General features: G+C 38.2%; 1 protein-coding gene across 4 annotated transcripts in view; it reads right to left on the reverse strand.

Annotated features, from left to right (window-relative positions):
- RNF123 (ring finger protein 123) overlaps window positions 1-27,518 on the reverse strand; it is a 112,032-nt gene that overhangs the window by 66,147 nt on the left and 18,367 nt on the right. For all 4 annotated transcript variants that reach the window (XM_088133975.1, XM_088133977.1, XM_088133976.1 and 1 more), the window contains exons 12-27: window positions 24,532-24,636; window positions 23,151-23,276; window positions 22,955-23,047; window positions 22,324-22,397; window positions 18,906-19,023; window positions 18,492-18,591; window positions 17,735-17,796; window positions 15,636-15,707; window positions 14,440-14,560; window positions 13,426-13,527; window positions 9,070-9,176; window positions 6,296-6,488; window positions 5,293-5,438; window positions 4,589-4,672; window positions 1,722-1,829; window positions 608-785 (exon numbers count right to left, since the gene is read on the reverse strand). In XM_088133975.1, the coding sequence (XP_087990101.1) occupies window positions 608-785; window positions 1,722-1,829; window positions 4,589-4,672; window positions 5,293-5,438; window positions 6,296-6,488; window positions 9,070-9,176; window positions 13,426-13,527; window positions 14,440-14,560; window positions 15,636-15,707; window positions 17,735-17,796; window positions 18,492-18,591; window positions 18,906-19,023; window positions 22,324-22,397; window positions 22,955-23,047; window positions 23,151-23,276; window positions 24,532-24,636 (1,789 nt within the window). The remainder of the gene's footprint in view (window positions 1-607; window positions 786-1,721; window positions 1,830-4,588; window positions 4,673-5,292; window positions 5,439-6,295; window positions 6,489-9,069; window positions 9,177-13,425; window positions 13,528-14,439; window positions 14,561-15,635; window positions 15,708-17,734; window positions 17,797-18,491; window positions 18,592-18,905; window positions 19,024-22,323; window positions 22,398-22,954; window positions 23,048-23,150; window positions 23,277-24,531; window positions 24,637-27,518) is intronic.

Genomic DNA, 27,518 nt, shown 5'->3' on the forward strand with positions numbered 1-27,518 from the left:
TCATTGAGGATTGAAGGAAGATCACCCAGTGAAACAAAACTTGTCTTTCTGAAGGATCTTAGCATCCAAAAAGCAATTTACATGCCATTTTCAGAAGTGATTAAGAAGGGAAGTAGACAAACTCAGTGTCTCTTTGAAGGCTCTGAACCATGGCTTGGGCAAGCTGACTCTCCCAGCTCCCAGAGCTCTAAAAGGCGTTAGAGACTGCTGTTATGTGGTCTCATCATAGGGAGCCTCTGGTTTATAAATTGTTAAAAACATGTAAAAAGAAGGAAATAACAAAAAACCAAAAAGAATAAAGAGGGCAGAAATAGCAAAACTGGATGGGAACAAAGAAGAAAAGGGATCACCCTTGCAAAAGGCCTGGGCAAAGAGCCAGGTCTTCAGGGCCTTCAAAACACTAGTAGGGTGGAGGCCATTTGAATCTCAGGGGGAACCTCTTTTCATTTCCATAAGGGCAATTTAACGTGTGTTTATTTTAGCAGAAACAAAACTGTTGGCAATATAAAGTTGGTGCCAGATGCCAGATTCTGTATTCTCATTTTTTCTCACCTACATTGCATTCTACATGCAAAACATAAACATTCCTGCTTAAAGATATCCTCACCTGGAAGTTCTTCCATGCTATTGACAGGACTGAAGTAGTTCTTGAGAGCACTGTAGCTATTCATTGCTACACTCAGATAAAATTCAGGCATGAATGCAAAGAGTGAGCCAATTCTGTCTCCATGTTCAATCGTACGAATGCACACTCGTAACAACCAGTATATATCTTGCATTTTCTCCTGGAAAGGGGCAATTCCAAGTTAATTTGTATTCAAGTGGAAGAAAAAGTATATACGCAAAGGATTAGAAGAGAGCCAGTTTGGTGTAGTAGTTAAGGCATCAGGCTAGAAACTGGGAGACCATGAGCTGTAGTCTTGCCTTAGGCATGAAGCCAGCTGGGTGACCTTGGGCCAGTCACTCTCTCTTAGCCCTAGGAAGGAGCAAGGACAAACCACTTCCAAAAAACCCTGCCAAGAAAACTGCAGGGACTAGTCCAGGCAGTTGCCAGGAGTCAACACTGTTTTGAAAGCACAGACACACACAAAAAGGATTAGAACCTCTTTATAAATTAACTATGTATCCATCTAATGGAGTCACGGGTGACCAGGAATGCCAGGTAAGTAAGGGAGGAGACTGGTGGAGAGAGAAAGCACCCTATCCCCTCTGGTCCAGCCCACTTATTTGCCATGCTAACCACTGAGCAAGAAAAGTCTTTACTTCCACAGCCAGCACAGAGATGAAGTAGAAGAGAGAAGGAAATGGAGTGATTGGTCCCTCTTCTGTCAGTCTGTTGGTTGAAGTCACTTTTTTATTACTTTGTTAAGGGGGGCTCCACAGCCAGCCTGAACTTGAGCAGCTTGTTACTACTTTTTTCCTGGTAACAAGTCATATTTATAGGCTTATATACAAATCTGGATGAATATAATAACTGCAGAATCCAAGAATATCTTACATTAAAACATTCTGCAAAAACTAAAGAAAAAAACCAAAAAAGTTCATTATTAACATACATGGCTCTTTCACAATATAAATTCTACAGATAACTTTGCAAGAATAAAGTATACAAGCACAGGAAGCAATAGCACAACTTCCCTCAAAATCTATTAGGCTAGATTTGGAGTATCTGGCTCAGATTTAGCCATGGCATTCTAGAATTAAATTGCATTCCCTCTCACCTTTGAATAAATAGTAACATTGATCCAGGCAAGTCGGCGACTCAGGTGATTCAGCTTCTCAGAAAAAACTTTTTGACTCTTCACTAATTCTTCACAGATATCTCTCCTCTGAATTGAAAACAGAAGGATATGTGGAACAATATCTTTTCCTGTATTCAGGATTACATATACAGTATAATTCCCCAGGTGCTGGAGGCAGGATATTAGTGTTTTCATTTCCTCAATGTGGCTTTAGTTGGTTTTTATTTGAATGTAATTCTTTGTTTTTGTTTGTTCGCTGCCCAGAGTTTCTTGGATAGATGGGCAGTTATATAAATTAGATAAATAAATAAATATTTATATAACTTCCTATAACTTCCTAAGAGCCCTGAGTATGCATCTGGCACATATCTCAGGTTGATAAGATGCAGGCCAACAGTATGTTGGTTTGCAAGATAGTCTTTAGATTACAGATCCTAGCTTTGCGCAGAATAGTGAATATGCCTGGGCTAAAACTGGGCTTTGGTGGCATTTGTGGCACACTGGCCAAAAAAATGCCCAAACTGACTCTACTGTCCTTAACCATTGACCAAGGATGCTGTTCAACACATGGGTAAAATTAGGCTGGTATGCTAATCTGCTATTTTTCTATCTTATTAAAAAGGATTGTGTGAAACACTTGATTAATGGGCAGTGGATGTCAATAACTATTGGGACCATCTGATCAAGACCATGACATATGGAGGACTATAACTTAGAATGTAAGTGAAGTATAAAGAGTATGAATTACCAAATGAAATGAAAGAAAGAATAATAGGTATGTTGGATATCTGTGAAACTAAAAGAAAGGGAAAGGGTGTAATGAAGGTGGTCTGATCTTATGGAGTAGAGTTGAAATTGATGCAGAGAAGTGAAGGTGTAAGTTTAATTATGAAACTGCTAATGAGCACATTAGAATACATTAGTTAGTGTCATCTAGATTTCTGTGAGTGCATATGAAAGTATACTCTTCCTTATTTATTCAACTTATATGTTGAATATATATTAAGGGAAGTTGGATTGGCAGAAGATAAGTGTAGTTTTAAGACTGGAGGAAGATACAGCAATAACCTGTGCTATGTTAATCACACTACTCTGACAGAAGAGAATGCAAGCTCTGGTGATAAAAGTCAAGGAGCACAGTGAAAAAATAGGACTAAAATTAAATATAAAGAAGACCAAACTAATGACAAAAGGTAGAACAACCAGCCTTAGAATTGGCAATGAAGATACTGAAGTGGTGTATAGCTTCTGCCTTTTAGGATCAACCATCAACAGCAAAGGAACAAGCAGTCAAGAAATACGCCACAGATTAAGCACTTGGTACAGCAGCCACAATGGCCTTGGAAAAGATATTCAAGTACTGTGATGTGTCTATGTGTACAAAGATCAGAATAGTATAGGTAATGGCATTCCCTGTGACACTCTCTGGAAGTGAAAGTTGGACTTTGAAGAAGCAGGATGGGAAGATTAGTAGTGCTTTTGAAATTTGGTGCTGGGAAAAACTCCTGAGAATACCACAGACAATCAAGAAAACAAATAATGGATAATTGGGCAAATCAAACTGGAGGTTTCACTCAAGACACAAATGACAAGGCTCAAATTATCCTACTTTGGACACATTATGCAAAGACTTAGCTCTCTGGAGAAGCCTCTAATGCTGGGAAAAGTGGAGGGAAAGAGGAGAAGAGGATAACCAGCAGCAAGGTGGATGGACTCAGCTACAATGGTGATGGGTGCATCACTGGAAGGACCAGGTTAGGGATAAATTGTCATGGAGAAATCTATCTATATGGTCACTAAGAGTCAATGCCAACTTGAAGGCACGTAATTGAATGAAAGTAGGAATTTATAGGTGTTAATTGCATGTTATGTTCCAATGAATGGTGATAATGACAGAACAAGAGCTTTGTGAAAAATTATGCAACAATCTTGATATGATTCAGGGAAAAAATGGACTGCTAGATGACACAAATGAATGACTGGGAATAAGATGAGAGAATGCAAAATAAGTAAGACCAACTACAAGGTGTGGAGATATACAGTGAATAATATTTAGATTTATTACTCCACCCCCCTTATCTCCTGCCTTTAATTTGTTTTCCTTACTAATTTTTATCCTTTTTCTGGGCTTTGCATAATAATTCCCCTAAAGGCAATAGCAAGAGGGGTATGTATGCATATAGTAAAAGCCCAGCCACAGTAACAGGTATTCTTTTATTCTCAAGTTCAACTGCCATGGCCAATGCTCAAGGTAATAGACCTCATATAAAGGTCAGAGAGAATTAGAATTAACAAACCAGTTAACGAACTAAATGCAGAGACAAAACTAGGGTTTATCATTATACAATCATTATCATCATACAAAATACACATGATATACATTATATAATCATTATCATTATACAATAATGATGTATAATGTGAGTGCATATGAAATGTGAACTTGCTACACACACACACACACACACGCACACGTATAAAATGTGTATCATGTATACAAGATATATGTAATATACATTATACAATTACTATCATTATACAAGCCTGTACATGCAATAGGGTACTATTGCATTCAAATGGAGAATAAGACAGACTTAGTCCAGGACAATTCTTAGAAAATTAGTAATAGTAATACTATGCTGGTCAATACTTGAATGATTCTCAATGAAGACGTACAGAAGGGAGGCAATTCCTGTTTCAGTTAAGGGGGTGGAAGGCTCTATAAAATAATTCTGATTTCTTTCTTTAACCTGGAATAAATCTGAAAATTTACTTAAGCATTCCTCCCAGAAAAATGATATGAATTTTTCCCAACTGGAAAGGCAGGTCAGAGAAGATTTTCTTACCCTCTCTGGGCATCGGTTGATCTTTTCTTCAGTATCTTTCAATGCCATAGCATACTCATTCACATCATCAGAAACACCTACCATCTGAAATACAATTAAATGTCAGTAATGCCAGCTACAGTTTTTTAACACATTAAAGAAAATGGTGGGATATTTGCCAAAGGTAAAGCAAAAAGGCTGAATGTGATCAGAGCAGCAGCATCAATATTTTGCAAGGCCCAGCACTGATTTTTACCATAACATATAAGTGCAAAATTAACATCTTGAGGACAGAACTACAAAATAGCGACAGACCCCTGTTAATGGCAGGCTATTGCCAACAGCAATAAAACAACATGTTGGAGGGTACTCTCTAGCAAAATAACTTCCTCTGTCTGCTACTTTCTCACTTGGAATCCTACATCACCTTAAGTTATTTTCTATCAGTCAGGTTTATTTCTAGACTTGGGAGTTTAAGACCTCCGCAGCTTCTGCTTTATGGAAATTATTAGGTGCCTATTGTTTTACTGATTCTTAGTGACCAAAGACATTAAATAACATGGATCTGTCATCATAAGGTATAGTATCAGGCAAAAAACAGATGAGTAAATATTACAAATCTGGTGCTTCCCACCCTTTCCTAGTGGGTCCTTGTTTCTTTAAGTGAATTCTGATCCCAGTTCTGAGACAGGACTAGGAATTCCACTAAAATGAATCCTGCTCACCTTACCAAGCTGCTGATGCACGCTGAGGTTGTACATCATGACTATTCCATCCAAGATTTCCAAGAGAGAATTCTCAGTTATTGGTTGATCCGGCTCTTCTGTAGGTTTCCCCAGTAGAAGACCCTCGTTTCCATGGCTGCCTTCAACTGTCATAAAAACAAAAAAGAGTTTCTAAGCAAGCCACTGCTGAGTCTATGAATTTGTAATTGTGAAAAAAGAGGATCTATGATTTTCTGAATGGAAATGTTGCTACCTTAATCATGAATTTCATTCATGCTACATTAAAACTAAATCTAAATGGAAAAAAGTCTATAGTTGATTTTCATTCTTTCACACATACTCTCCCCTACTAACTCACTTTCTTTTCAACCTATATTCAAAAGGAATGAACCTTGCCTCCTTCTCTTCCTCCTCCTCTTCAACTGTTTACTAGAATAATTAAATCTAATTAATTTTCTATTCTTTACTTGCTACTCTGAAACCATCTGCAGGTGCAACAGTTCTCACAGTGTTTCAGGCAGAAGGCACGTAGCTTGCATTCTAGAATTAGAACACATCCACATACCAACTAAAAAGAGGTAGAAATCTTGTCCTTCAGCCATAAAATACACTTCAGAGTAAAATTATCCTACTTCAGCACATTATGCAAAGACCCAGCTCTCTGGAAAAGGCTCTAATGCTGGGAAAGATAGAAGGAAAGAGAAGGACGACCAGCAGTAAGGTGGATGGACTGAGTTACAGTGGCGATGAGTGCACCATTGGGAGACTTGGGTTAGGGATAGATCCTTATGGAGAAAATCTATCTATGTGGTGGCTAAGAGTTGAAAATGACTTGATGGCACATAATCAATCAATCAATCAATCAATCAATCAATGTCTATGAAAGCTTGTTTTCACTAGCAGAGTCATTCATAGTAATTACTTGGAGGAGTTTCCCCCCCGCTATATTTTTATAATTTCCTTTAGTCCTTTTATAGTCAGAATACAGTGTTATATTACTCACTGTCCTCCTCTGTTCGTTGTTCCATGTTCAATGTACGGACTTTAACCTTCTCTAGGGCACCTGGTGATCGCCTTGGGGTCATCAGGCTGACAGCTGCAGTACTGAGGAAACGGTTAGCTCGCCCCAAGGTGGGGGAACTGAGCCAGCTTGGCCTGGCCAAGGCTCCCCCAATTGCCAGTGCAGCAGCTGGACGCTGAGAGAGAGAGAGAGAGAATGACAAAGATATGCAGTAGTATTTGTTCGGCTACAACAATTCTTCTTCTCGAGGAAAAAATAAAGCCATCTCGAACCATGCACAAATCATTGGTATTCAAGCAGCTAATCATAATGAAGCATTACCATTCACAAAAATATTTTTCACACATTATCATCTCACTTATCATAATCTAGGGAAGAACTGATGGGTCTTATAGAGACAAGCATAACTGGGATAAAGCTACTGGAAAACTATAGTAGGAACCACAATTTGTATTCTGTTCAGTGTATTACCACAAAATCATTCTGTGAGCACAAAGAAATAACTTTGTTTGCATATATAGCACAGCAAGACAGGTACTTCTATATCAATTGGTGTGCAATCAACCTGTGTACCAGACAACTTAGGAGAATCAATGTTGAGTATTCTAAACTTAAGAGACACAATTTAATTCAGTTTTGCAACATCAGAAGAGAGGAAGAACAGATTTTTTAAAAAATCTGCTCACATGGTGATTGTCTTTGCAATATTCCCTTAGCCTCATTCCAGATATTCTTGGTTACTTTTAAGAATGGCACTTTTCAGCACTGTAATTTTTCATACAGTTTGTTGGCAACTATCTTGTAAGTCACTTATTCTATCCTCTGCTCAGTGCAAGATTTCCAGTATAAGATAGAAATGCAGCATCCCTGATATAAACCTGTTAAGTTTTTACTTAAGGACAGCCCACTGCCTCCTGAGCAGTCTGTTTCACTGCTAGCAGTTAGACCTTTACAATGCTTCTCCTAATGCAAAAGCAAATTCTGCTTTCTTTCAGTTTCCACCACTGATTCTTGTTCTGCCCTCTGAAGCAACAGAGAACAAGTTTGTTGCATTTAAGTCCTTCAGTACTTGAAGCCAAGGTCCACGTCTCCCCTTTAGTCTCCTTTTCCCCAGACAAAACTGGCTTGAAGAAGGAAAGCAAAACTATAAGGCAATCTCAGCCCAAGTTCCTAAGATGGAAAACATGATTGAAGCCAAGAAAAACAAGACTCTCATTCTCAGCAGAGTTATTTCTATGCCTGGATTCATTTCAAACTGAAACTTGGAAGTCTGCAGCACATCAGGCCTTGAAGGAAAATGTAACAAACATCCTCAGAGTCAACAAACAGACAGAACTACTGCATTCCTCACAGAAAGAAAATGCAACAGCACTTATTCCTGTACTTCCAATTGCATTTTGCCTCATCTGCTGAAGGAGCAAGTTCAAACCACAGAAGCATTCCCAGGAGCTTTTCCTCTGAGTCTCCACAGCTGGTTCAGCTTTTCAGGTGCTCTGAAAACATACATCTATACATCTGATCTGACTATGGTAGCTGTTCTTTTTGCCTCTAGGGATCAGTTCTTCAGACAGAGAGAACAAAGATACTTAAGTTCTCAAGTTTGCAATCACCTTGAAAGGGGAAGGATCCATTGCAGTGGGGTATAAAGAAAGTAGAAGCAACAGGAGATAACTAAACCACTTCTACTTTCTGCAAAAATCACAGGAAAAGTGAGAAAGAGCTATCATAACACAGGCAATAGCAAAGGGTAACTTGATATTTTTTCTATCAGTGCACCATATTTGGTTTGGTGGACTTGTTTGCTGGAATCTTATAAGCCCCCCAGAGTCACTTGTGTGAGATGGATGGCTATATAAATAATATACATACATACATACATACATACTTTGGAGAAAGCAAGGTATGACAGGAGTCCATTTCCTTGCTTTCTATGTCCCGAGCACTGGAAACACAGGAGGGTTTCCTACTTTTTGCTCCCTTTTCCAAAAGATACATCACTATACACTCTTTTGCAAAAGATTTATTCTTTGTTGCTTTTGCAAATCCTAGTGAAAAATAATGGCAGAGCCTGCTCCTTTCTTAAGTCCTCTGCACAAGTAAAAAAATTTACAACAGTGGATAGCAATTGGTGGCAATAAAATTACAGCTCCATTATCACATGTAAGAACCAACAGCAGCAAGGGTTTAACTAGCATTTTTATATATATTCCCCAGCTGAATGCAAAGGCTTATAATCAGTTCTGGGTATACAGTAAACTCCCTTTCACTGAAAAGATTTGAAGCTTGGACTGGAATCAACAAGGCTAAAATTAAGTCTAAAAGGGTTAAAAAAATGAAAGGAACTATACCCAGTACCAACCACCCTCCCCCATAAAGGAAGTACCAGGAACATGTTTATGAGAAGAGATTTTATAAATATTATGCCAGCACTGACAAAGTCTCCTCACTCTTAACCAAAGGTTTTAGTTTTCTTTGCTTTCAGAACCGTTCCCTAATCCAATACCTTTGAGGCTGCATTCTTCATGCCTTGAATGCCTTGCTATGGTTGCATCTGACTGGTATACTACATCACAATTTGAGAATACTAATTTCTCAGATGTATTATTTATAAATTAAATGTATATAAGGCCACCCCTCTTACAATGTCTTCTCACATCACTAGTCAAAACAATTTCTACAAGCTTATCAAGAACCTTCCACCACTAACAACTACAATTAAACTTTGACCCATTTTATGCACCATTTCTAAAGCTCACTTGTGCTGTTGACACTGCTGATTCTTCATGTTCATCAAGATCATCCATTGTCACAGCCTGAAGTTCTGCAGGATCAATTAGAATATTCACCTTTGAGGCCAAATCATCTGTGTGAATAAACAATGCAATGACATTGCCAGGTATAGTTGCCTAAACACTTTTCTTTTCATAACTTGATTTCCCACTTAATTTCCCACTAGTAGAAGATCAAATGATAATATAGTAATATCTACATAGGATTTAGAGTCAAAGACACTTCTCAGTTAACACTGTGGGGGAAGAGCAAAAGGAAATTGTTGCCACCCTATGACACTTCTGAATCAACATAATCCTATGAATGCAATTCTTTTGCTGTTTCAAATACTAATGTTTGGATAGAATGACCCTAACTAGGGTTGAAATGCTTATTCAGTGCCTGTTGGTCTATTTCTTAAACTCAACAGACATTATAGAATTCTCACAACATATCCAAACCCATCAGAACCTTTCCTGTTCCAATATCTGCTGTTCTTCTTGCTCTACAGCTATGTGGGAGGAGTGGCTGAACCACCAGCTCCTCCTAAGTGAAATGCCTTGGGGTTCAGCTCTCTCCCCTATGCTATTTAAGATTACCATAAGACCTGCTAGGAGATGTTAACTATCAGTTTAGGATGAGGAATCATTAATATTTTATAAACAAATTAACTAGTTATAAACATTGCTCTATCCGGAAAAGTAGTGGAGAACCTTACCTGGTGTCTGAAAGGTACAAGGAACTGGATGGCACAAAGAAGCTAAAACTGAAACCTAGCAAAACACAGGCACTGTTGTACATACATATTATGGCTCTATTTCAGCTCTTTTGTTGCCTCTGGACAAAGTAAAACTCCTCAAGGAGCAGGTCCACAACTTGGGGGTTTTCTTGGACTCGTGGCTCCTGCTTAATCAGCAGTTAGAGGCCATGGCTAGGGAAGCCTCTGCCCCAATTTGGCTGGTGTGTCAGCTGTGGCCCTTTTTGGAGTGGGAAGCTCTGGAGGCAGGGATTCATGCCATCAACACCTTGAGACTAAATGATTACACTGTGCTCTGTTTAGGGCTGCATTTGAAAATTACCCCCAAACTGCCTATGGTACAGAAGGCAGTTGCTCACATTCTGGTGGGTGACAGCCACTTCAGCAGTTTTGCAAGCACTGCACCAGTTGCCAATAGAGTTCCAAATACAGTTCAAAGGGCTGGTGTTAACCAAAAAAGCCCTACAACGGCTTGGCTCCCCATTATCTGCCCACTCCATGAGTTCCATTAAGGAGGGGATACTTCAGTGCCCCTCCTCCCACAAGAAGTGAAAGGGATGGGAGCCTAGTGACAGGCCTTCTCAGGGGCTGCCCCACTGTTAGGAGACAGCTTGCTCCCAGCAATCTAAACAGCCTCCTTGGTGTTGAGTTAGGAAGGTACTGAAAATGGTTTTATTCTGCAGACATTATGGGCTAAGTGGTTGTTTTTTAATCAGTCTTTGAGACAATATGATTTTTATTATATTTTTAATATGTAGTGTTTTAACCAAAGCTTTCATTAGTACTTTTATGTTTTAGGAGAATTAGTATGTTGTTTCTGGTCTATGTTCTAAGAATTGTGAATCATCTTAATGTCCTGTGATAGGGTAAGATATAAATCACATACCACAGTGTTGTCACCTTAAAAATGCAAGGACAGAATCAAAGTGGTATCATCCTACCTTCCTAGCTTTTGCGTATTGGGTCATCTTATACAGCTTTAAATGTAAGAACTACATTAGAAACTCTGTTCTATTTAAAATGCAACTACATCATCAGTTTGTATGACTGATTAAAACTATTCTTTCAGTATCATCTGAAACACATCTGTGCTGAGGGCTTGCAATCCAGTGCTTTTGTTAATGAGCCTGAAATAGGAAATCTTCCAAGGATGGGCTGTTGTCCTGAGGACTCTCTTTTATTCGGAAAAGCATCTGCAGAGTGCTTCAAGCTGAGTAGCAAACCAAGTGGGACGGGTTGGATATCTGTTTAACTCTCTCTCAGCCGTCAGAATCACTCCCTCAACAACTTTTTTAAGAAAGTAAAATTTAAATGTCTTTAAAGCAGCTAGGGTGGGCAGCTTTGAATGATAATTAAATAACATAAGAAAGGTTAGTAAGTTTGATAATTACTCCATTCAAGGTACCCATATTTAAGCTGATCTCCTTCAAAAAATCAAACCCTGTGAAAAGAAGTCAGAGCTATTCTGGGTTGAAGCTTGAGTAGTATGATACAACAGCAGTGTTCAATCATCAGCCCTATAAAGGAGAGATGGGCTTCCTGAAAGCCTGTGATGGCCTTCCAGAGCCTTTCCAAAGTTGCCACCAAATTGATTTATGTATTGAATTTATATCCAGCCTTTCATTTGCAGTTGTCAAAACTGTTAAAAACATGGAAAGTGACCATCTCAATTGAATTTCATTAAATAAAATCAGATTTAGATTCTGCCCTGACCCCACCAATTTTTAGGAAAGCAGCCTCCCCATGTCACTCAAAAGCCAAGCACAATCCTCAGCTTGAAAAATATGTACCCCTTTTATAAGGCTTAGGATGGTGAGAATCAGGTATGTTTTTTGAAATCAATTCCACAAAGACATATAGTTATGCTTTAGTTACCAATTGGCAGTATATAAAAAAAAAAGTCCCATCAAGATTGCACTTTACTTTCAGACCAGATTGCTGCTTCTAAAAGTTCCCCTTTCATTGCAAGTTTGCCCCTGAATCAGCTTCCAAGACAAAAAGTGGAATGTGCAGACCTTGAGGGCTGCTGAAATATGCTTCCAATTAGAGGCAAAAATGCTGGGTAGGGAATCCTGAATGAATAAAAGCAAGATTTATTAAAGGGTCATACACAACCTTTCAAATTAAATTTGGAGTTCATGTTTCTTTTTCTCTTATCTCTAACAGATGCCCAAGCAGCCCTAATACCCTAACGCCCTGAAGAACATCTGAAAGAGGATAAAGGCAAGTGTTTATTAGATTCAGACAGACCAGGCAGGATCAACTGCCAGTGTAACTTCAAATCTCAGGAAGGTTCTTGTTTTTAGCTACAGAGGTCATACACAGATCCCAGAAGAGAAGTGGGCTATTTTAATTAATTGGCATAATCATGGATGTAAATTAACAAGTCAAAAAATTACCACACTTATGCCATAGCTGCTATTTAAATTTCAAATTAAAATACACAGTCTCCAAGAAAGGTTATGAGCAAAGGGAGCAGGGCTTCTGAAGGTTACTTCAGATGCTTAGTTAGGACCTGCCGGTTAATAGCCACTAGTGATATTCTGATCTCAAATTCTTAACAGTTAACAAACTAAAATATAACAAGATAGGGAAAGCATGGAGAGCATGGTTTTTGGAATTCTTCTAATCCAGCAGTTCAGCTCTGGGTTATGAGATCAGGAGGGAGGTGGGCTTAGAGTGGCAGAGTCACCAATACTTCAAGACAGTGCCCAATTGCTTCTTCCATAGGGACATACTGGAAGAACGTTTTTGGATTTTTCTTCTCTTCAGCCCCAAGTCAGATCTAGCCCATTTTCAATCTTGTTCTTTCTTTTTTCAGTTTTGCTCCCCACACCAAATTTGGTCCTATTTAGTTTGGAGAAAACGATCTTGTTGATGGATAGATAAGAGTCCCATGTTTGAAATTAAACCCACATCATTTTTATATCAAAACTAAAGAACATTTTAAAGTTGACATTAAGGACCTTTATGGTTCACATAATAAAGAATAAAGAATTGGAACACCCAGTAAAAGAACTTCAATAGTTATTGGGCTAGGTTTAGTTAAATAACTTTATGGGAAAATTTTTAGTGTTAAAGTTGCTAATGTTAAACGATATCCCAAAACTTTGGAATATGACTATTTTTGAGGAGTTATGATTATATCAGGCATAGGGTGTTGCTAAGAAAATTATTTTGAGAAATTGGGAAAGTAGTAATATTCCTGATACGAAGAATTGGATTCAAGAGACTTATCCATTTTCAAAAAAGCAATTTTGTCTATTAATCAAAAAATGACTCAATGTATTTTTCTGTGTCATAGATTTTACAATATTTTGTAATGTTAGACAATCATTAAATTTTTTTTCTCCTAAGGTAGATTTAGAAATCTTTTTGATACTTGGTTAATATGTTAGCTATATTGATAGTTTTCCCACTTTCTGCTCTTTCTGGTGGGGTTTTTTTTTGTTTTTTTTTTGTATTTTGTAATTTTTCTGTTTCTGTAAAATATACTAAGAAAATAATAATAATAATAATAATAATAATAATATTTTTTTTAAGTGATTAAAAATGACACATAACGTGTGTCAAAAGAGTCACTTGCCTTTCAAAGTTTTCTTGAGATGAGATAAGAGTCCCCCAAGTCGCTGGAGGTCAAAGTAATCCACCTTCCCATTATAAAAGAGCTGAGGGGGAACATAAGCATCTGCAGAAAATAGACATGTTATACATGGTGAAAGAACTAATATTCTCTGACAGGAAATAACAGAATTATGTATAGATTTTTAGGCCACACTTTAGAACACAGCCTGAACAAAGCAACCTAAGTAATAACTGCAGAATCTAACACACATTAAGACAATAGATTCCTATAGCTTTAAAGCAGCATCATAAAATATGCCACATACCAGAGAATTTTAAAAATTAGAAAAGGGAGCAGTGTAAATTCAGTAAATAACATTTTAGAAATATATTACACATTTTTATAAGAGGTAACTTTCAGGAGCTAACTTTTTAAGCCTGTGTGCAAATTTCTGATAAGATAAGTGCACCTGGGTAGGGTTCAAGTTTCAGAGTCTGTGCTGAATTGGGCCAACATGGATTAATTTTCAAGGTTACCTCCTACTCTATGTTCTTAACTATTCTTCACCTGCTTTAAGAGCAGAGTCTTCTATAGAACGTGTCACAAGATGCTAAATAAAGCGTGCCACTAAAAATGCTAAATAGAGAAGGTTGCAAATGTGTTGTTGAAGATGACAGTGACAGGAGAGCATCTGGACAGCTACATCAAGACAGAGATAGCAATGAAGCTGGCTATCTTCTCTGGCATCCTTGCATCTGCTAAATGATGCTCACTCTTTGGGTAGGCGGTTTCACTGTGAGAAGAAGAATGTCAGAGCTTTTTAAAAATGACAATCTTCCTGAACATTAACTATGATCCTCCAAATATCACACATTGTCTAATTTGCAATTTGGAATAAAATGATCAAGAATATCTTAGTACACCACTCCAGGAATTCATAAAAATCTTAGTTTTAGTCAAAGACTCCATTCTTCAACTTTCAGCCATATACCAATATAGATATTATTGTATTTTTCAAAGATAAGGGCATTTTACCTTCACTACTCAGTGCTGATGCATTCTTCACCTTATGTTCATCCCAATAATGTCTCAAGGCTGCTATAAGTCGATGCAAGAAACACACCATATATTCTGGAGGACATAACACGGTCAGATTCTAAAGGCAAAAAAAGGGCAACAATCCTCTGCAGTTAACCTTGCAGTTTCGGGAGTTATGCTAGATACCTTGATTCACTTAAATATGTGTGATGCACAGACCCTTCCTTTTTTCATTTCCACAAGCAGAGCATGCCTACTAATTGATGGATTATGTCCATACTGATGTGTGCCTATTTCTCCACAAGAAATAGCAAGCAATTGTCTTCCCTTTGAAGCAGAGGAGCCGTGTACATCAGAAGAGATCTTAGCAAGAGTCCAAAAGGATATTTCTCTTGCTATCACAAAATACTGCTCTCAGGAACAGACAGCACGTAGTATTAAAGTGAATCTCAATGACCCTCAAACTGTATGAGCATTGCTATGAAAAAAGAAAAAAATCCTAACTAGAAACACTAATTCTCTCACAATTCTCTACCAATTCATATGTATTTCAGAACTGCACATAATGGGTAGCATCCATTATTTTTTTCCCATTGGGAGGAGCATCCCCAAGTCAAGTACTGTTGTGAATGCTCTTATTGGCAGAAAGCTAGATAATTTGAGCCTATTTCTCCTTTTTATGCAATCTCCACAGCCATCTTCCCCACCTCCCAGAGCAGATTTTAGGCAGAGACAGGGGAACATAGTGAAAAGTACCTCCTCGGACAGAGAAAGCCCTTCCATCTTTGGGGGACTTTTGCTAGATCTAGCCAATTGTATACCATTTCTATGGTTATAATATAGGATGAAGCTACTGATCATTCAGTTTTTGAATGATCGTATCTGATTTTACCTTGCTATGGGAATGGTTCACCTTAGATTCAGCTACTTTAAAAGTTACTAAATTTCATTAGCATCTTGTTGAACAATCAATATGTAAGAATATCTCTGACAGATATGGAAGCTAATCTGTAACACAAAATATGGCTGCACAGGACACCTGTTAGCATGGAATTTATCAGCAAAAAGTTTTAAAGATTGTTAATATGTTAACTGAGACACAACAATACCCTTGCTTAAAAGTATACTTCTAAGCAACACAAGCAAATGTGGAAAAATTGATGAAAAACATAGCAGTATTCTTCTTCACTTACCCCTCGATTGCTGGCATTTTCCTGAAGAAATTTGCGGAATTTATTTAGAAAGATGTATCTGGAAGCTCCTCCCTGAAAAAAACAATGCCAGTAGAGTCCCATCTAGATTATGGAATAACTTAAAATCAGGCCATAGGTTTTGTTTAAATTTTGGTCATTTAACGTGCAATTTGGCCCTTAAAGAGCAATTTCATATTGTGTTCTTATAATATAATAGTTTTTATACTGAGTTGACAAACTATTTTCTATTGTGGTTTTCTTTTGTTTTTAAAATGGTAATTGTTTAAAATAATTTGGACTTTAATTTCAATCATACACTTTGTGATATTGTGCTACAGTTAGTATTTATTTTACTGTTTCCCTGTCAGCAGGATGTAAATTAAATTACAGATAGTCCTTGCTTATCAACCATTTGTTCAGCAACCATTTGAAGGTACAACAGCGCTGAATGAGGGGGACTTATGACTGGTCCTCAAAGTTGCAGCCGTCACAGTGTCCCTGCAGTCACATGATTGTAGTTTGGGTGCCTGGCAATCGGCAGGAGTGGCTCGGCAATCGGATCACAATTTGCAACCTTCACTGCCGGCTTCCCACAAGCAAAGTCAATGTGGTAGGCTATCCCTGCGGCAGGCTGTCCCCTGCAGCAGATACCTACTAGGCCCTGTGCGCTCTCCTTGTGCAAGCTGTTCCCATAGCACTCACTTTCAGTGCTACCCCGCACCATGCGGATGGTTCCCGGCTTGGTGTACACTGTACTTACGCAGGCTGTGTACCAGATCAGCAACCGGGAGACCCACAGGCACCCCAACACTGCGAGAAAAAGCAGCGGCAGCATCACACAGTGTGGCAGCCCCATAGCTTCTGGACCCATAAGGCAAGCAGGGCAGCAAACATAAGCAAGCACTTCTGGATTCCTGCCACTTCCCAAGAGGCAGCCTACCTTGTGGGCAAAGCAGCACCTGAGCCTAGGAGAAAGAGGTGGTGCCTGAGCTCGCTCAGGTTGTCCCCTTTCTCCTCCTGCTCCTCTTGAGCGCCATAAGGTTTCTGAGCATTCCTGGCCACCAAGCATGGGACGAAGCTTAGGAAATACAGTATGTATGCTTTTTCTCTGATCTAATTGAATTTCATGGGGTTACATTTCGATGCGAAAAAGGGACCTGAATAAAGCAAGCCGCCTAAGAAGGAAAGGCCTGTTGTGACCATGACTTGCGACTTCCTGCTGGCTTTCCCATTGACTTTGCTTGTTGGAAGCCGGCACTAAACTGGCTTCCAACAAGCAAGTCAATGGGGAAGCTGGCATGAAGCTGCAAGTCACGGTCATGTGACACTGCTCTTAACAGTCACATATGGCTCACTTAAAGACCGCAACTGGAATGGTCAGAACTGCCATCGTAAGTTGGTGCAGTGACATGATTTTTCACTTTATGACTGCGTTGCTTAGCAATGGTGTTGCTGGTCTCAATTATGATCAATAACTGAGGACTATCTGTAATTTAAAAAACTCTTAACAGCGACTATATTAAATGATGGGTTAAAGAGTCAACAAAAATGTAATACTACAGACCGAATTGTTGTACTATCCAACACTATTTCAAACAAGTTTCCTTACAAAGAAACTGAAAGTATCATATGAGGTACTATATTTAAACTGCCCTGAAGAGACCCAACTAAAAGCACTCACTTATTCTTAGTAGTATTAATTCTTAGCATGTTTATTAAAAGTTCGAAATTTAGTATGGCACTGGGCATCCTGCATTTAATAGTCAGATTCAATGGAAAGGGCAAACAGCATACTTAAAAGCAAGTTGTTACCCAGATGCTAAATCACGAGTTAGCAAGATATATCCCTCAAAATCAAGTAATACGTTAGATTTATTTAACAAGGTAATTATAAGTTCCAACAATAAGGTCTCTCAGTGTCTAGTCAAAGAAAGCAATATATTATGAGGCTAATATCAAGAAACATGGAACTACATGAGTATACATAGCTCTGAGTTCTTAAAATGCAAGCAAAGCACCTTAAGGAAAAACTACAACAGGATAAAGCAAGTTTATAGTCAGAATTATTGCAGCCATTCAGTTATTTAAACTGCCCTTACCACACTATGGTCTTTATTATTTAACAACAGCTTCAGTATCTGTACTTGAAGTTCTTCCACCACTAGGAAAGAACAAATAATATAACTGTTATATACATTGGGTGAGTCCATCACCAAGCTCTACAGAGAAACTAATAATGAATTTATTCAAGTCCTATATAGAAACTCTAGAAAGAAAACCAGCCCACTTAGATTATTTCATTACTCCCTCAGAGGAGATACATCAATGAAAGTTCTAATAGGTTGCTCCAGATAATCTTGAGAATGACAGGATGTACAAACTTTATCAGTGAGTAATTCAAGAGGAGAACTGAGTTGATGAGTACGACATTTGGGAGTATGGAAGCAAATAGCATTGACAACACTGCAATACCCAGCTGTGGTCTGTACATTTTCCTGCAGACTGGGATCAAGCTATGATTTATAGGTACTGATCACAGTGATTTCAAGCCACGTTGTATAACAGAGGTGTATTACCAGGGCACCAGAGCCTTGCATATGACCTTTAGAATCTCTTTCTTAATGTGACCAAAAGGGAAAATGATTAAAAACATGACCAAAAAATAATCATATTGACTAGATTTAATTTTAATTAATTTATATGTAAATTAAATATAATAAATTTTAATTCTTGTTCTATCCATGTAGAGCACACATGCCACTCAAACACCAACTGCTGCCTTCAGCCCAGAAAAAGTTGCACACGTCTGATCTACAATGCCATGGAAGTCCAAATTTCATAAACCCATTATTGTACCTTCAATGCGTTTCTTAAGCCGCTGGCACCCTCTCTCATATGCTCGCCTCCTCAGTCTCTCCTCAGCACTCTCATTCTTTACCTCTTTACTCTCTTTGCCCTGCATTTAAAGAAGGGCATCAACAGAATTATAAACAGTACTCAAAGCATCCAGAGCCAATGGGCAGTTGGTTTTTTTAAAAATCTATATAAATAAAATATTAATAAATAAAAAAGGGATGGATAGGAATTGCTTGGAAACATTGAGGAATGCTAAAACACCTGATAAGGGTCAATAACCTTCCCCAAAGTGCTACATTATCACCTGCATAATTTTATTATGTTCAGAATAAATCTAGACAAAGTCTGAAGCACAGCTGTTATGGCCATTATGTCATTTCCCGAATCTACTAACTGCAAGATTATATTCTTCACCTCCTTGTTGAAACGATTTGGCCACCAGGTGGTGGGTATCAACTCCTGTAAGCCAGCTTCCTCCACACGTAAGGGGGACTTGATATAGAAAAACACAACTGAGCGAAGGACATCAAATCTGCAGGGAGTTAAGGGAACTGGTTGGTAGTTCAGACAAGTGTACCTGCAAATCTAAGTCAAAAAGAGCAACCCTGTAATTAGTTAAAAGAATTTCACATGTAGAACAATGAGAATTTTTTTCTGAAGTCAACTCTGTAAGGGATTTGAAATCTGCAGCACAAAGCTATGAACTGAAATGTGCGGATCTTTGATTGTATACAGCCTCATTCTAATCTACAGTAAAGTAACTGATCCAGCCAAATCATGTCTGTGAGCCTTCTGACAGAAAGCCAGTTCCTGAATCGGGAGTCCATGCTAGGCAGCTGAGATTTCCAGCAATGCCTTGGAGAACACCTGACAGTTGAGCTAGCTGGACAAATAACTTGACCTAATAGAAGAAAGCTTCCTATACAGCACATAAAGTAGCCTTAAATGCACATGAAAGAGGGATTCTCCAGCAACAACACCAGAAACTATTATTTCCTACTTATTGATGGAGTAAAACTGTACAGAGAGTCTCCAGCAGAGGAACTCATTACACTTTCTAAGGCCATGTTTCAAGCAAACTCCATCACACTGATCTAAAATTCAGACAGTTGTTCCAATAAAAGAAAGGGACTAACTTGCCTCCAAGAGTCTTTAGTTTGTCTGTCTCACTGATTGAGTATCGGTGCTGTAGCCCTCTAACCACAACAGAAATCAGCTCATGATGGTTTTCACAGTGGAATATTTAAAGAATTGTATTGGAACTAGTTTTATTTGATATTTATAAAAGATGAAGAGTTAGGTGTCATTTTAATGTGGCCTCTGTAGATAACTCCAAATTATTTAGTACAATAAAAAGCTAAAGCAAATTAGATTTTATTTAAAAACACATGTAAAGTTGTGTACATTATGTCAAATTTGTGTACACACACACACACAACTTTAGAAGTGTGCTGAAGAAGATTTCAGTGTGAATAGTTCCTAGGAGACCCTGAAGTTATAACGTAGAACTCAATGAAAATGTCAGTGCAGAACAGGAGTGGAAATGAAACAATCTACCACACAGTTTATTACAAAAATATATTACACTATGTATAGTTCTGGGAAAGGTGAAGGAAAAAAAGCAGCTAAAATTATTGGGTGACAATAGCACTTGAGTTTTTTTACTTTAGAAAATTAAAGGCAGATGATATGATATAAGTTTATAAAATGATGCTATAGCATAGAGAAATAGAAGTATAAAGAGAAGTTTTTGTTCTTGCCCTGGACTACCAACTCAGGATAATGCAATTCAGAAGGAGAAAGCATACAATTCATACTTTTGTTATGATATTTGCTACCATACTTTCCAACAACGTTTGTTTAAAACAGCACAATAAAGGAAGTAGATTAATAATGGCTGATCATGATATTCTACATCAAGTTTTAGCAAGAATTTGTCACTAGGTATTAGGGCTGTGCAGTGCTCACATTCAGTTCCAAAAAGGTGTTGCAGAACATGCAGGGATACAAACTCTTTAAAGTGGTTGCTTCTTTCCAGGAATTATACTGTTGCCTTCATCATTGTCATATAACCCCAAGAAAGATGCAAATAGAGACTACATTTCTGCCTCCCACACATTCCAAAACATTTTTTAAGAATCAAATCTAAAGCATTTAAGGGGGGGCCAAATGTTTATAAACATTGTAAATTGGCAGAAGCACAAAAAAGGGGAAGTTAGAAACTGAATAACCTTTTTCTTTTTTTTCCCTTTTATTTTAATTGTCAAATTTGCTTTGTTCATTTTTTTAACATGCACAAATAATATTAAGTAACAATACAATGGAGACCTTAATACTAGCTTTAGACAGAAACCTTTTTTGTACAACAAATACTATGATGCAATCTGCAGTAGTTTTTTAATGTTATATTCAGTTCTGGATGAAAAAGCTAAATAATCTTATGGTCATTAACACTGACATTTTAAATCATAATGAATGATATAATACTCTCTTTGTATCTTTAATGGTCTAAATTATCTAAACATTAGAGTGTTAATAATCTTTAGTCAATACTGTACAAATACCATTGTATCAAAATAATATAATGTGTATGTTTTACAAAAATATAATAAAGAATTAAAAAGAAAAAAATCAAATCTAAAGCACCACAGAACCCAACTAGATACAGTATACCTGCTGAAAGCAATAGTAGGAGAGAGTTACTACCTTCATCTCCTAGTTATGGGTTTCCCAGAGGTATCTGGCTGTCCAGTTAGGAAACAGAGTACCATAGGCTGTTGATCCTAACTAGATCAAGCATAAAGAAACATGGGAAAGTTGAGCTAAAATTGCATAATCAAGGCACAGTTCTCCATAGCACTGTACAGTAACTAGCCTTAACTATTTTATTGTTCTGAAGTCAATAAATGGGTGATCTGTTGACCTGAAGGACCAAGTTAGGGAGAGATCATCATGAAGGAAATCTACCTATGTGGCTGCTAAGAGTCAACAACAACTGGATGGCATATAATCAGTTGATCAGGCACTAAATAGTTCAACATATGATAATTACCAATTTAGTACTGGGGGGGGGAACAGCATTGAGGTAAAGCTGAATTAAAACAATCTAATCTATATTACAGTTATATTCCAGTTGCTTCTGGAAATTTTAGGATAAAAAAAGGGATAAATATTCTCCAAGGATTTCCTATCACAGCAATGTTCCTCAAAAATTGAAGGAAAACAAAATAAGGATAATATAGATATGAAGGAAAGCAAAATAAAGGTAATATAAGCAATTAGCAAACTCTGAATTGTTCAGCCATTCTTTAGCCAGAATCTTGCCACTTCCCCCTGCTTCAAGGACTCTGCCCCAATATTTATATCTCAAACTTCAAAGAGGGCTATCTAAAATACATTTACAAATTAGTAGTCAATGACAGAGCTAACCAATGCTTGATTCATCAGAAGTGCTTCAGAACATGTTGATTCAACAGAAGCACAAATGCAGCACCTGTCTATGATTCATTAAAGCAGCCACATCCATTTCCAGGATTGTGGTATGATCCTGGAAATAGGGATGCTGATTTAAGGAAATGAAGAAAAATTCTGTGTTTGGCTCTCATACGTTCTGAAACAGTCTGCTGAATTGAATCTGAACCAATGCATGGCCCTAATCAACAGCTAATTATTAATTATTTGGAAGATAGCCTTGTACATCCACAAAACAGGAGGAACACTTTATTTTACAATTGATATTGCCTATATTTGAAATACCTGACAATGTAAGTGAATAAGCATCACTGAGAAATTTAAATAACTATGAACAACATATAGATATGAAAAAGGATACAAGACATTATGGAGCAAGTATTTCCTGGATTTCTCATGTTTTAGGATAGCAATGGTAAGACGAAGATAATGGATCTGGGCAGAAAAAAGAGGAAAAGGACAATCAATTAACAGAGACCAATAACCTAGAACTCTTTTTTTTTATTAAAAGTTTTACAAAGCATGTAAAAACTAACACAAACTAATAAAGAGTAGGAACAGTAAAGAAGAATGGAAAGAAGAGACAGAAAAAAAGAAAAAAAGAAAAAAAAAGAAAAAACAGAAAGAAGCAGCTTCCCATTTCCTTTGCAGCAAATATTACAATTGCAAAATTACTCTATGATTACAAAAATAATCAATAACCTAGAACTCTTAAGTGATTTAGAACATTCTTCCCCAAACAGATATCTTTCCAAGTAAGTTGTACCAATTGCTATAATCCCTAGCTAACATGGCCAGCCACAACAGATGATTAAGGATGTTGACATCCTTAATCCTTAATCATCATGTTGATATCCAACACATTTGGTGGGCACTGAGTTGAGATTTACAACTCATAAATTTGTAGTCAGGCAGAAAAATCTGTCTTTCTCACTCTATCGTTTTTGGTATCAAGAATTTCTTCTGGTATGTCACAAAATAAGAGCACTCACCTGTAAGCCAAGATCAGGAACTATGGGAGAAAAGCGGTATGCTCTGAGCAGGGACATCAACAGCTGCTTGAGGCATTCATGTACTTCATAATCCTGAGGAAAAGAAATGGAAGACATTTATATTAGTTAGCCCCAATGGAAAAAGGAAGCAGCCCAGAATTATTAAAAGGCAGTCAAAAGACTTAATGCAACTCACCTCCATGAGAAGCCACATAAGATCCAGTAACTGCTGAATAAGAGGATGTGCTTCTACAGCTCCTCCCCCTTCCAAGATGCCAAGCAGGAAACTCATGAGCACATCTTCCACTAAGTACACTTTGCACTGTACAAAAAGAGTCCTTAAAGTAGCAGAACTGAGAATGACCACCATACAGACAAAACCAGTAATGATACAAGAACGCCACCACCCACGCTGCAGTGCTGTGAAAGTTCTTTAAAAAAAAAAATCCTGAGATGTCATGAGAACTGCAGGTGCAATCTGCTCCACAGATCATTGTCTTCCTCAGGAAGTGCCATATTTCTGAGAAAGTACATACTTCCCTTACAATGTTCCAGATGCTTATACAACTTTTGTAAAGGACACTGTTCCTTTCCTAGCCAACAGACCTATTCACAAGGAGAAAACATACAGCTCGTTGTGGCACATGGCAGAATGCAGCCCTTCTGCTGATGAACAAGCTGTAATTCCTTTCTGGAAGCTGGAGAGGGGAGTTTTTGTGTTACCGTTGGAAGGTGGAGGGTGGGGATCTTCTTAACTAATAAATATATAATAGAACTGCTCCTCTTTGTCTATTTAGGCTCCTCATACATAAAGCACAAAGTAAATTTGATAACTTCACAAAGTCTGCTTCTTTTTTCAGAAAGAAACTGGCTGGCAACAGAGCTCAAATTATAGGTAGGAAGAGTAAATAAAATCCAAAATTATGTTTGGAACCTTACAGCTCACCCCAATTTTAGCTGAATTGTACTCCCCGCAACCTTCTAAAAAGCAGGTCAAAGGCCACCATTAAAGGTAAGAGAACCTGATCTCTTCTTGATCCCACTAATTCAAGCATTGATTGGAAACAGTACAAATTCAGTGGCAGAGACCGTGTTCTAAGGTTTAATCTGTAGCAAATCCACATGGAACTAGAAAAGACTCATGTCTAAAATCATGACGAAGTACTAATAATACGTGTAGATGGGGAAGGCAAATTTGTGTTCTTTACATGTCAAACTATTACAATCCCTGACATGAACTGCCGAGAGTCACTTTTTCGTGAGATGGGCGATATCTAAATTTGAAATATAAATAAATAAATTAGTTATGATGTCTGGAATTTATGGATATTGATATCCAAAATATCTGGAGGTCTCTATGTTGCTTATCTTTGGAGATATAATAGACCAGTGGAATGACTTAGAAAAATGCAACCTTCTGTGTCTTGTGCTTAGGGATCTTGTTGCTGAATACTGTGAATGTGCTGATAAAGAAAAAGTTCATGATCTCTGCAACTGAATAAAACAAGTCTGCTACTACATTAGGTAGCAAATACTACACTGAAAGCAATCTTGAGATATAGATTGAGGAAACTCACCATAAGAGGGGCAAAATTGTTAAAAATGTGTGCCAGGGTGATGAGTATTGTTGGTTCCCCTTGGAGTTGCCAAGTAGAAGAGTCTCTTTCTACCAGCTTCCCTTCCTGAAATAGAAAACTCAGGATTACACAAATTTTTAAGCAGATCCTTAATTTACAAGAATATTTTTCCTTAAGGAAATCCTTGAACAGGTCTCTAGTTCAGAAATACATGCTAGTTCCTCAGAAAGGCCACAAGTTCACTATCATCCTATCAAATCTGGCATTATCTAGACACTATACAGTTGTTGCTAACACTCCCGTTTGAAATACTTGGGCACTGTAGTCCCAATACACCTGGAAGATGCCAAATCGGGAAAGGTTACTATAAAGAACCATGTGCTATAATTTCATTATGCTCAGTAATTCCCTAGCCCCTAATGCTGTTCATTAGTTGCTGTTTGCAGGGGAAGGACAGATAACACTATTATTACATACAGCATAACACGATACCCAGCTTTACATTTCCTCCCGACTGACCAAATGATGCAATGGAGGTTCTGTCTCAGTGTCCAGAAGCTGTGGGGGTCTGGATGGGGAAGAACAGGCTTCAGCTCAACCCCAGCAAGTCTGAGTGGCTGTGGGTTTTAGGGGCCCCTGGATCCAAGGATTTGCTGTCTCTGGTTCCAGATGGGGTTGCGCTGCCCCAAACACTACCAGTGTGCAACCTGGGGGCCCTCCTGGACTCACAGCTCCCATTTGAGGAACAGGTAGTAACTGTGGCCAGGAGGGGCTTCACACAAATTCATCTTGTGCACCAATTGTGCCCTTTCTTGGACCAGAAGATTCCACTCAAGGTCACTTACACTTTAATCTCCTAAGTGGATTACTACAGTGCATTCTACAAGGGCCTGGCCTTGAAAAGCATCTGGAAGCTGCAGCTGGTGCAGAATGCACCAGAGCAGGCAGTTATGAATGGCCTTGGTGTGTGCCTGTTACAACTTTTTCTCCACAAGCCTGCACTGGTTGCCAGTGTGCTTCCAGGTGCAATTTAAGGGTCAGGTTATTTGTGGCACCACCTCCTTAGATCCAGCAGGGTCCTGTCAGCCAAAGCATCTTATAGGACCCAGGAAGCAGGATTTTTCAGCTGCTGCCCTTGCCTTATGGAACACTATTCCCCCTGAGATTAGATTGGTGCAAATGCAGCCAGCTTTTCAGAAGGCTGTTATGATTATGGTTGTGTTCCCAGGCATGAGGGTTAGAGTGTTAGTGGGAGCCTGTGATGTGCTACGTTGTTTAGACTGGTTTAGTCTCTCGACTGTTGTGTGTATTGTTTTACTTTATGTTCTGTATTGTTTTATCCTGCTGTAAGCCACCCAGAGTTCTTTTGTGAGATGGATAGCTATATAAATGGAATAGATATTTTATTTTTTCATTTTACTAGATTTCACAGATATAGGATGGCAGCATGCTTCCCCAATAGCCCCCACCCTCCAAAAAAGCCTCAGACATTTCTCTTTCACCTCACTAATATTTCAAACTCCAAATGTAGTTCCTCAGAGCCTGCAGCTTTATAGCATTTTAATTTTTGATACACACTTCTGTAGGTACAAAGCTTCATTGTCATAGTACAGGTAGTCCTCGACTTATGACTATTTATTTAACAACCATTCAAAGTTAGGACAGCACTGAAAAAAGTGACTTACAACCAGTCCTTGCACTTACAACAGTTGCAGCATCCCCATGGTCACATGATCAAAATTTGGGCACTTGGCAACTGGCATGTATTTACGATGGATGCAGTGTACCAGGGTCATGTGATCACCATTTGCGACCTTCCCAGGGGGCTTCTAACAAGCAAAGTCAATGAGGGAAGCCAGATTCGCTTAGCAACCACAGCAAAAAGGGAATAAAATCAGGCACGACTCACTTAATGACCACATTTCAGCGACAGAAGTTCTGGACCTAAGTTGAGGACTACCTGTATTATGCTGCAATATTGATTTGGTAGGCAGCCTGAATGCCATATAGCTTCCAACAGATGACAATGTTCTACACAATCAGTGAACACTCTCAACAACACATGCATATCCAAAATATAAAAGTCACTTTTTCTATTCTTTTTACAACATGGGGGTGTAACAATGACCATTTTTTTTAAAAAGTGCCTGTAATTGTGATAGGTGGGACAATAGTGTGGACAGGGACTGATAGAATGCAGAAATCAATAGTGTGAAAATTCAGTGTGCACTCTGGGTATTGCAACGTCCAGTTAGATAGATCTCTTTCAGGGAATGTCAGATTATGTAGTGCCACAGACCAAAACCACAGATTTCTGCCCTCATCACAGTAGACTGTCAAATGCGGCAATTTAGTTTCTGATAGGACCAGTGAATAAACAACTACTCACTTATATGGCTCAAGGTAATGGAATGTTACATGGTAACCTCAATAAGGGCACAACACTGATGCCTTGATAACCCCCAGCCACTAAGAATCAAGTCTTATTCTGGATCTCTATTTCCTGAAGGAATGCAGTAGAACTGACTTTTCTTAAGGACAAGGCACAAAGTGCCACAGGAAAGCTTTTAGCTCCAGCCTTTTTTCTCCTGAGCTTTTTGGGAATAACGTTTCCAGGCCGGACTGCATTTGTAAGGGGAACTGGTGTTTGAATAGCAATTAGAGATACTTTCCCTTTGTGTCATCACTGGCAACTACCACGTTTGGTGTGACTATTCTTTTTCCCCTTTTAAGTGCCAATATGACCCCAAATTTAGACTACATTCCAGTAAGCATGATGGCACGCATTTCTGAGTAATTATTTCTAAGACTATTTATACCAAAGATACCTTCCTCAAGGAGATTCTCGTGACATTATCCTGGTCCTCTTTTCATTTTAAGGCATGAGAGGAAGTTTTCTTGGCATAGACCTTTTAGAATAATATATTTTCTATTACACTGGAATGTTAATGCAGTTTTGCTGTGTTTTATGATGGGTGTTCTATTAC

Source organism: Python bivittatus, unplaced genomic scaffold (assembly GCF_059951505.1).
Source record: "Python bivittatus isolate LINGU-HERP-01145 unplaced genomic scaffold, Pbiv_v1 ctg000080_np1212, whole genome shotgun sequence".
In the NCBI taxonomy this organism is placed as follows: Eukaryota; Metazoa; Chordata; class Lepidosauria; order Squamata; family Pythonidae; genus Python; species Python bivittatus.